We start from the raw sequence: 11,181 nt of genomic DNA, 5'->3' as shown, positions 1-11,181 counted from the left end.
TTAGGGATTTACGAGATGTCTTCCAAGTACGTTGGTGGGATTCAGTCGCACGGGTTGGATTTCTTTTGTAACTCTGGTTGCACCCAGGGGCTGGAGACTGATAACCCAATTGCTGTTAATGTACCTCAAAGTCTAAAAAGGTCATAGTTCATCTTTTTTTCTCAGTAACTTTGTAATATATTATTACTAATTGCTAAAACGCTTTCTAAAGCGGCCTGGTTCAGTATAGAAAGCTAATTTCTATTAACTGTAATTGCTTTGACATTTGGGACTGGTTGCTTTCTGCAGTCCCCAGTGCTGGGCGTCTGGCCGGGGGAGACGAGGGGGGGACACGATACCAAAAATCTTTCCAGGTTTAGCGACGTTAACTCTGTTAACCCCTTTGTGCTGGATCTCGCTTCGGTGGAGAGGAGGCGTGGGGAGAGAGAGTTCTCCCGCCTCTGGGAGCGGGGTCAAGCCCTCAAAGGGTGTTCCTCGCCAGGTATGCGTTAAGTTGGGTCATTCCATGGAATACAACTGATAAGGTTTGGTTTATTTTTAAGTCGTTCTTGCTTAAACCTACTGCTTTTGTGATCTGACCGGTATTGAAACGTGTGGGTGTCTCGGAAATCTTCACTGATGCCTGTTTGCTTCCACTTCTGAAATCTGAGAGCAAAAAATTTACCAAAAAATGTTTCCAAGTATATTTTCAGTTTACTTCCGTTTTGTCCTCCTGCAGTTGCTGAGGTCGAGCACCGTGGTTTAGCCCTGGGGAAAGCTACCTACCGTCTTGCAGTTCAGGAAGGGAGATTTGATGGTAGAGGGCTAAAAAGCTGGTCTTTTTGGAAAAATGCCTGGGTTTTGCTTATGTAAAAAATATTGTGCACCTCATCTCCCTCCGCCCCACCTCCCTTTCCCTGAATGGTCTTATTTAGGAACAGGGTCCGTGCTCTTTTGTGGCCTTTGAATATAGGGCAAATTTCAGGAAATGACAAAGTATTACGTTACACTTTATAAATCTGATCTTTTCCTCCACCGCTTCCATTTCTGGCGCAAGCGATGGCCTTTGTGGACCACACTCGGTGAGGTGATGCCCAAAGTTCATCACTGCTGCCAAATTCCACCCAGCTCTCGGCAGGGCGCTGAGCGCACTGACGCTCGCTTTGCTTGAGAGAGCATCAGGTACCGGAGCCAGCCCTTTCCCTGGCGGTACAAAATCCTGGAGAAATTCCCTCCCAACGCGAGCTTTAACTCTTGTTCTGCACCGAGGTTGTTTCTGCTGTAAGGGTCGACTCACCTGGATGGCATCCAGGGTGGGATGAGGCTTGACAATCTTTATTTCAGCATGCCAGTATAACCAGTTCTGTGAGCTCCAACAAATGTGAATAAGTTTACAAGGTGATATCTTTTTTTTGTCAATTTTGTAAACAAGTTCAAATGAAGTTTACCATGTGCTTATCTGCTGTGTACTCTCATTTTTGCATGAACTCAATTTCTCCGCTACTTTCTTCTAACTACCTTACAGAATTTATTCTTTTACTCCTAAAATCTTTAATTGTTATATACTGACATCTCTTCTTGTCAGTGGATGACACGAAATGGCTCATCTGCAAATCTTTTGGGAATTGCCATTACCTAAAGTGCATGTTTTTATAGGTACGTTCATGATGTAGAGATGTCTCTTGATGGAGGAGGCTCTAGAACCCCCTCCTGCTTCCCGGGTCTCGCCCATATTTTAGTGCAGCCGCTGCGATGGATTCCCGGAGCTGGTTGTAAAGGTCGGAACAGTCACCTCGGTGAGCGTGTGACCTTTGCTCAGTCACTGCCTCTGCCCAGGGCTGTTCTGAGGCGGTCACTGCGCCCTTACGGCCCGCCGTCCCCTTCGGGCCCTTAACGGCCTGTAAAACTAGAGCAAAAAAGAGATTTCCGAGCATTCCTTGTACACCGTATGCTTCCCCTGCGTTACCTCAACCCCCGGGTTCCCCTGAGGAAGGCTCCTGCCCGAGAGAGAGAGAGGTGGACCGGCCCATGGGCCTCAGCTCCTCCCGCTCCGCCGGCGGGAGCGTGACCCCGGCACAGCCGGCCTGACCCCCCCCCTACCCCCCGCGTCGCCCTGAGCCCGCCCGGAGGTGCCGGTGCTGGGCGGTGCGCGGCGGGAGCCCGGGGCCTGGCGGGACGGGCGCGGACGGCGGACTCCCACCAGGCCTGAGGGACCGGCCGCGGCGGAAGTGACGCGCGGCGGCTCCTGCCGGCACCCGTAGCCGCGGAGGCGGGGCGGCCCCGCGCCGGCCCCGCCCCAGGAAGCGACGCGTTGGCGGCGGTGACGTTTCCCCGGGGCGCAGGGAGCCATGGCGGCCCCGCTGGCGGCGGGCGGCGGGGCGGGGACGGGGGCGGCGGCGGCGGCGGCGGGGCGGGGGGGGCCGCGGGCCGGCGCTCCGGGAGGGGGCGCGGGTGTCGGCGCTGTGCCTGGCCTGGTACGGGCTGAGCGCCGGCGGGAACGTGGTGAACAAGCTGCTGCTGGGCGGGTTCCCGCGGCCCGTCACCGTCTCCCTCTTCCACATCCTGGGGCTGTGCGGGCTCCTGCCGCCGCTGCTGCGCGCCTGGCGGGTGCCGCCCGCCGGCCCGGCCCAGCTGCCGCCCCGCGCCTACCCCCGCTACATCCTGCCCCTCGCCTTCGGCAAGTACTTCGCCTCCGTCTCCGCGCACGTCTCGCTCTGGAGGGTCCCGGTCTCCTACGCCCACACAGGTGAGGCTCGGCGGCGTGTCCCGGGCCCCGGCGGGGGGTCCCAGCGCCGGTCACGCTCGTACGGGCGCCCGGTGCGGTGACCTGGTCCCCGGTGTGTGTTCGTACCGGTGCCTGGTGCAGTGACACGAGGCCTGTGGGGGTGTCCGTGCCCCTGGGGGTGCCCACTGAGGTGTCCTGTGCCTCAGCATGGGGCTGTGTGAGTGCCCAGTGCCACGTCCAGTGTCCCAGCGTGTGCCCCTGTGGGTGCCTGGTGCGGTGTCCAGCGCCCCTGTGGGTGTTCCAGCGCTGTGTCCTGTGCCACTGTGGGTGTCCCGTGGGGTGTCCTGTGCCGCAACATGTGGCCCTACGGGTGCCCGGTGCCATCTCCTGTGCCCCTGTGGGTGTCTGGTGCTGTGTCCTGGGCCACTGCGGGTGCTTAGTGCCGTGCCATGTCCTGTGTCCTAGCGCGTGCCCTACAGGTGCCCAGTGCCATGTCCTGTGCCCCTCTGGGTGCCTGGTACAGTGTCCCAGAGCACCGAGAACCAGCCCGCGTTTGTACAAGTGCCCAGCACGGTGACAAGGAGGGACAGCCCAGTGTGGGCTGGGGTTATGGCTTTGGTAGGACCAGACCTGAGCCCCTCCTCCATCCCCAGCGCTCACCCTCTGCTGATGGTGTTAATGGAGTTGGCCCAAGCTTCGCGTCCCCACCGACATTTTCTTTCCGTTCTCAGTAAAAGCGACGATGCCAATATGGGTGGTTCTTCTTTCGCGGATCATAATGAAGGAAAAGCAGACGACGAAGGTGCGGACAGGTTTGCTGAGGTTTCTTCTCTTGGTGGTGGTGGTGTGCTCTGCTGGCTGGCTGGGTTACCTGGGTGAATGTTGTGCTTGAAATTAGATTATGCAGATTTTACAAGTTCCTTTTCCTTTTATTGTGAATGTAAAGAAAACACATCTAAGCATTGAGCAAGGTGATGCTCTCAGATACACCATAGTTGTTACGGTGTGTCTTCTAATCACTGAATTTCCTCAAACTACAAGAGTATAAAAGTTGATCCCTGGTTCTGCTGCTTTATTCTCCTTTCCTCCCCTCCCCAGATCAGCAGTATGTATAAACTGAGTTGAAGTGAAAATTCTTGCAGGATGGAAGCTACTCCTCTCTGTTCCTCTTTCAGGTGTACTTGTCTCTGATCCCCATAATAACCGGTGTCCTCTTGGCCACCGTCACGGAACTTTCCTTTGACATGTGGGGACTCATCAGTGCACTTGCTGCTACTCTGTGTTTTTCGCTTCAGAACATCTTCTCAAAGAAGGTAATGGTTGTGCTGTTCGTGAGATTGGTCGGTAGCATCATCCTTTGGCAGGACAGTACGTACTTTCCAGTACATAAGTATTATTTTTTTAAGTGGACTTTTTAGTCAAAGGAGCCCAAAGTAGTGGTTGCCTGTTTTGCACGCCTGTTCTCTACAGCTACATGTCAAAGCTGTTATACTGAAAATTGGGCAGAACTCAGAGTTATTCTTTACTCCTTGGCATGGATTTTTTTTCTCCCCGCGGACAGTTCAATAGTGCTTAAATTTAACAGTTCATTTGAAAGCTTTTAGTGTACCTTGCTGTATCAAATCCTTTCTCTGGAGTGAACGAGTCAGTGTCAACACGAGGCGTTCCTTGAAATCTCAGAAACAAAGTTAAAACGTATGTCTTGAAGCTGTTTAGTTACCAGATGATTTCTGGTCTGTAGAGTATTTTAAATGTATTACTGTCTTGTTACGCTGAGAGTCACCACTCAAGAAGCCGTTGTTTTTCAAATGGACGTCTGTTTTTCTTTGGTCATCCTTACAGGAATTTCATACCGCAACAGTATTTATTTATTTTCATAATTTATCTGTTGTCTAAAGCTGTTACTGTTTCATGGCTCTTGAATCTCCGCTGGTGACGCAGGCGGTAGCTGAAGAAATGTTTAATGGTGTTTTTTGTCAGGTGTTAAGAGATTCCCGAATACATCATCTTCGGTTGCTGAACATACTTGGGTGCCATGCTGTGTTCTTCATGATCCCAACGTGGGTTTTGGTAGATCTTTCTTCCTTCTTAGTAGAGAATGACTTGGTAAGTGTTGTATTTGGGAAACTGTTTGCTATTAAGAAAGAAAAAATAATTTAAAAAAAAATGACAAAAACCCCAACAAAGACACACCACCACCCATACCAAAAAAGTGCACTGCCGTGTTTCAGTGTAGTTCCTCATCAGCACGGAAGGAACTCTTGTGAAATACCTGCAAATTGTTTCACAAAACACTATAAAAAAATAAGCATAGTGTTTATTGTGAGAGTTCCCGTGGGGGTTGGGAGAGGTAGCTTACGTTACAGCGTAAACCTCAGGAACGAGTAGCTGGAGACAGGAGCAGACGCCCCTGGAGCGTGTGTACGGGTGCGTAGAGAGATGTTTTCTCAGAGTTGCCAGTTGCACGTAACTTACTCGGGTGCCTCTTTAGAGTTAAGTCGCAGATGTTCTTCCTATCAAAGGCAGGTAAAAAGTGACTCGAGTTGTATTTTTGTTTCTTTTTCTCTTATCTGAAACCTGAGATTTATTTTTTTTCTCGTAATATTTGTCTTTACAACAGAGCACGATGTCTCATTGGTCCTGGACCCTGATGCTGCTTATAATCAGTGGATTCTGTAATTTTGCCCAAAACGTCATTGCCTTCAGTATTCTCAACCTGATCAGCCCGCTGAGTTACTCTGTCGCAAATGCCACGAAAAGAATCATGGTCATCACAGTGTCCCTGATAATGCTTCGCAATCCCGTTACGAGCACCAACGTCCTCGGAATGATGACAGCTATCTTAGGGGTCTTCTTATACAACAAGGTGGGGGGTTATTTGTTTGTTTGTTTGTTTATTCAGGAAACTCACCTGAAACAGCCTAGCAGCTTGAGTAGCTGGAACAAAAACGTAGAACGTGTGGCATAAAACGTCATTGCAGAGGAGATAACGTGTATCGCCTCAGCAAAGTGCTTGGCTCAGGCCAGCTCTTAGGTCTCTAACCAACTTAAATTTTGATCTTAATATTTTCTTTAAAAATAAAGATTGGGAAGTAACTCACTCCAAATCTCTTGAGCAAAAGAGCAGCTTGCTGATTTGGTATGCGAGAGGAATGAGGGTTTTGTTAGAAGCCACTAGTATTTTAGGAGTCTAACAGGCATAGATAGTAGCACAGTTGGAAAACTATGCTTTTTTCTAGGTATACGAATATGTCAGGTGATATCTAAGAAAAACATTCTTTCTTTCTTTCTTTCCTAGACAAAATATGATGCAAACCAAGAGGCAAAGAAGCAGCTACTTCCAGTTACAACTGGAGACCTCGTGAATTTGGAGCGGCATCGAAACACTCCTGAAAAGTCTCAGAACGGACTTACGGCGTTTGCCCAGCACGGAGACTATCAGTACGGTCGAACCAATATCTTAACAGACCACTTCCAGTATAATCGGCAAAACTATCCAACTACCTACAACTTAAATCGTTTTGATATATAGAATCCTGGCAAACAGGTACAGACTGTGATATCAAAGTGTCCCCAACATTGTCAGAAACTTTTAGTACATCCATGAATGTAAAGCCATTTTATCGTACAGGTTTTGCAGAAGGGAAGGTGCATGTGTAGTGAAAGCGGTACAGACCATCAGCTTCTGCTGAGCGGAGCTTTAAACGCCAAACAGCTAGATCTGACACCGGAACTAAGTGCACAGCGTAGCTCTCGTACGGAGATTCTGGTGAAACGCACGTACGAAGCTGCAGAGTAAAATACCTGCTGTCGCTGCTCCTTTTCAGAGTCTGTCAACTGATTATTCTTTTGGCAGCTAAATTCTGGCCAGTATTTTGTTTCCACACTGGTAACGTCACCTTGAATTTGTTCTCTGATATCTTTTAATGATACTTTCTTTTAATGAAACTTTCAGAAAGAAGTGAAACTGAGGCGTACTTCTGGTTGTCCGGGGCTGTCTGGTAGAGGAGGGTTGGCTCACGGGCATCGGTTGCAGACAGGTAGACCTGAATTCATCGCGAGCAACTACGAAACTTCACGTGGGTATTAAGTACGTCTGTGCCAATGCCTTGGGTTTTTGCTGGCAAACCAGGAGTGTTTCTGAGAGAGTAGAGAGTGGAAAGATTGATCTCTGGAGAAGCGTACTTCAGGCAGCGAGAAACGGAGTTCTCTAAAATCACTGTTGTCCCAGTCACTGTAGGTGACAAACACACACACACAGCTTAAGGTCGTAATTGTTTCTGAATAATGTAGCCCTGTAACTTCAGACGTTGCTCTTCCTTGGCAATACAGAAAACACCTTCACAAATAAAGTGGTTGGAATAATATGATTTTTTTTTTACTTGCTTCACACCTGTTCTTACGAAACTCTCTTGTTGCTTTAGAAATTGAAAGGTTTAAGGTGTTTTCTTCTCAGTTTTATGCATAAATTATGCTCTCTTACATGATCCGTATATTATGAATGCATTCATTTGAATAATCATCCTTCTTAATTGTTTCTTAAGTCTATCCTTTTAGCCCTAATTGTTTTTTTACATTTCCTAATTACTGCTGTTGGAGTTGCTGTGTGCACTTAGCCTGACTTCTGCGTCCTGTTGAAAGAAGTTAAAACTCGTGTCCCGCTCTGTTCTGCAGCTCCCTAGCTCCAGTAGGAAACTGTTAAGAAAAAAGGACTCGAATCAGCAGTAACAGATAAATCGTGCTCGAGAAGAACTCACTCGCTGATATCAGTGAACATACTTGATCCTTGGCAAGTTGATCGTTGCGCGTCAGGTGCTGCATTTGTGCACGAAAGGATGAAACCAGTTGAACTCGGGTTTCACTGAATCAGACCGTTACTGTTAGTGCTTTAGAAAAGAAGATTTTAGGGGCCCTCTTTCCTTAACAGAAAAGCTGTTGCACAGTGAGATTTTTGATAGCATAAGTATAATGGTTTTACTAGAGACGTATTAGTCCCAGGGACAATATTCAGAGTGTGGTACAGAACACTCCCTCCACTTATTTATTGCTTTAAAAATGACCATTTCCATGATGTGAGATGATGATTTGGCTCCTTTCTGGATAATAAAGAATTTATTTTTAAGTGCAAAGTCAACCTGATCTTATTCTTTTGGCTGACTGTGGAGGTAGTTACGTAGACTGCCTTCCATCACACAGTCCGAGAGAGGAAATGGTTCTGAAGGCAGAGGTGGGTTACGAACGCTGCTAATGTTTGTGAGCAGAACTTCCTCGACTTGACTGGAGTCGAATCTGTCCATGCTAGCGCAGAACTTGGGCTTTTAGCTTAGAAAAGTCTAAATAAATAAATTATTCCCCAACCCAGGTTAACACGAACAAGATAATGAGGGGGGGAAAAAAACAACATTCCTTCAGTGAAATTTCTTTTGCCTCTTCCAGCATAAATTTATGTATAATTATTTCTTCTTAATATGGGAAGGTGCTACATGTGTATTTCTAAGCCTCACTTCCCAATATTTAAGTGCTTTTACATACCCGTAAAAAGGATTGTGTGGACTCCGGCTGTGGATTGGGTTCTGGCTCTGTAGCAGACTCATTTGAGGGTGAGACTTTTAGGCTGAGATTTTTAAGAGGGGCTCAAGTTCTCCAGCTGCTTTCAAAGGCAGCTGGAAGTTAACCGTTAGACTCCTGCAAATGCTTAATTGTGTTCTTTGTGCCTCAGTTTCCCATCTGGAAAATGGGGATGGTTCTTCCCTGCTCCACAGGGGCGTGAAACACCAGGAAAAAGTAGCAGTGGGGGCCCCAGGGACGTAGAGGCGTGCTCTGAGTTCATCTGTGCATCTTGGGGTGCATCTGCCGCTGTACCATCGTCATACAACTGGAACGGGTACTCGGAACAACGCTCCGCATGCTTTATTCACAGACCAGGGGCTTTAGTAAACATGTTTAGATGGTTTCTGTTTAAAGAATGTAACCAGATCTTTCTTGCAGGTCTCTTCAGAGAAAGCTTGCACTGCACACTTACCGCGGCAGGTCTTTAGCTCAGCTTTTTCTGTCACAAATACGGCAGCAGCTGAGGGCTTTCTGTTGAAAATACCTTGTCCCAAATTCCAGTATGGGCTTGTGGCCTCACTTTGTCTCTGAAGCAAAACTGCTGTACGTGCAGAGCAAAACCAGACGGACCCAAAACGAGGATATCGTCTTTTAGGGCCCAGAGAGTGAATCTCTTCCCCGGAGACTGCCTGACAGTGTCCGTGCTCTTCTAGTTCAGGTCTGTGGTCAACAGGGGTAATTTTGTCTGGTAGAACATGTAATTAAAACGGTCGCGTAAATCGGTTACAAGAGGTGGTTTTGCTGAGTACCTGAATCCGAGTCCTTAAGCAATATCGCCCACATTCTGGTAAAGGAAGTTTCTGATACTGTTGTAATATGTATTTTAATCTTGGACTGCTGGAAGATTTTGTTTGGCAAGGTGAAACATTTGTTTTAACATGGTTTGTAAATTAATGACGTATTTAACTATGTACATAGGTCTGTAGAAAGTATGGAAACACTGGAATAAAAAGGGCATATCTAGACAATCGTGTATAATGACCCTGTTATTAAATCAAAGTAAAGGGGGTTGGTTTGGGTTTTTTACGGCAGGAAGCTTTGGGAGTGCCGTGCGTTAGTAGTAATGGCCACCTGGGAGATGGACTGGATTACTGTTTTGCCGTACGGGTGTGAGACCTGACCGGGTGGTTACATAGACTGAAACTAGGGTGATGGGGATGCCGTAGCTAATTGTCGGAGACCAGTCACTGGTATCCTTAGAAATGTGTTGATTTCCATTGTGCATTTCTAGCATACATGGAAATACAGCACAACATTGGGAAATTCTTCCCAAAACAGTCCTGGATGTTTCTAGAAACACCAGTGTGAAAGACACCAATCTCTCCCCACTACGTGTGGGTTCTCTGGTGGTAGCTCCGTAGAGTATTTGATGCTCTTTGAAGATCTCTTGGAAATACTTCCCTTGCAGATTCAATTTTAGTACCCAGTAGCAATTAGAGCATCTTTATCATCTGGTAAAATGCTTGTGTTTTTTTAAAATATCTGAATGCTAAAAAAATTTGAGGCAATACTTAGGCTTCGTAGGTGTACAGTGACTTGTAAAAATAATGTTGGTAATTTGGGGTCAACTCATGGTGATTCCTGAAGCTCAAGACCTTCTCTTTCTCATGTCTGTTCAAACCCACATTTTTCTGATGTAGCATTTTGCAGCAGAAGAAACTTCTGCCATGTAGCTGTTTGTGGAAAAGGTGCAATATAAATAAAGGGAAAGTTTTGCTATTCTAAGGCTTCCATTTCTGAACCGTGTTGTAAGATATTAAAAATAATTCTGGAATATCTTTGCGGTGATGGTACAGGCCGGTAAAACGAATTTGTTAATCCTGAGATCGGAGGTGTATGACACAACCACGGTGTGTACGTACCCAAGTGCAAATATGTGGGTGGCAGTCACCACCCATCTTTTTTTTGTTATTGTTTTTTTTTTTATGTTGGTAATCTATAAATTTATGTGAATATGGGTGGTTTAACAAAAAAAAAAATAATATACTCCTTACTGTATGAAACTGGCACTGAAGCCAATGACCGCTTTTGTATTGTTTTCCTGTTCTTATTTCAACTCTCGTTCTCCGAAGTTCTGGCTGTTCCTTGGCCGGATTGCCGGCCACGCACCCCTCCGGCCTGCCGGTACTGCTGCCGGGGCTGGGCTGACGGGAGGAAACCACACTGGTGACTTCCAGGTACTGGGACTCTTTCCTCTCTGAAATAAATCAGGTGTTCAGAGGGTTTTTGGCAGACACCTCTGTCAGGTACCTGTAGCTTTTGAGGCACTTTGTGGATAAACCGTTGCTGCGTGCTGAGGAACGCGGCAGCCTGGACGGTGACTGCGTGGGCTCCAATGTGCAAAGCAGTAACAGGAGGCGGCAGCAAGAATTTTGAAAAGTTTCTTACTTTTTTTTAGTATGAGCTAAAATTTGAACTTACTCTGGTTTCTGGGATCAGTCTTGATTTCCAGGACTGCCGAGTGATGTAGAATCATGGTCAGAGTCTGTATTTTTTTTTTGGCGTTTGTTTGTTACTTGGATACACAGAAACATCCCTCTTTCTGAATTTTTGTATTCTGTAGATAATATAGTGGGGTCTTCATGGTATGTCTTGTTAAGAATAAAAAGTTCTGCCTTTTTGTGAGGACGTCTGCGAGTGTTATCTGTGCGACTGGAAATCCTGTAATTTAATGCCTGAAACTTAAGAGAGTGATTACAGCTCCTGGTGAGCGTTAGGGTACTCAGGTTTGCTTTCGGCCTCATACGATTCCCATACGATCGCTTCCACTTGTAGACTCAGTTTTCCTTACAGGACACCAAAATTATTTGGGCCCCACTTTGAGTTTTCATGTCTAGTTCTTGTGTAAATGGTCTTCAAGTGGGATG

General features: G+C 47.1%; 1 protein-coding gene across 1 annotated transcript; it reads left to right on the top strand.

Moving 5' to 3' along the window:
• Positions 1-2,327: 2,327 nt before the first annotated feature.
• Positions 2,328-10,939, top strand: SLC35E1 (solute carrier family 35 member E1). The gene is given in 7 exon segments (XM_054182283.1): positions 2,328-2,387; positions 2,389-2,725; positions 3,436-3,506; positions 3,880-4,017; positions 4,685-4,810; positions 5,325-5,570; positions 6,003-10,939. Coding segments are annotated over 7 exon segments (1,212 nt in total). The 3' UTR covers positions 6,237-10,939.
• The last annotated feature ends 242 nt before the right edge of the window (positions 10,940-11,181 follow it).

The sequence above is a fragment of the Rissa tridactyla genome, chromosome 22 (genome assembly GCF_028500815.1).
Source record: "Rissa tridactyla isolate bRisTri1 chromosome 22, bRisTri1.patW.cur.20221130, whole genome shotgun sequence".
Lineage (NCBI taxonomy): Eukaryota > Metazoa > Chordata > Aves > Charadriiformes > Laridae > Rissa > Rissa tridactyla.
The sequence above is the reverse complement of the archived record's forward strand: the minus strand, read 5'-3'. Positions and strand labels throughout refer to the sequence as shown.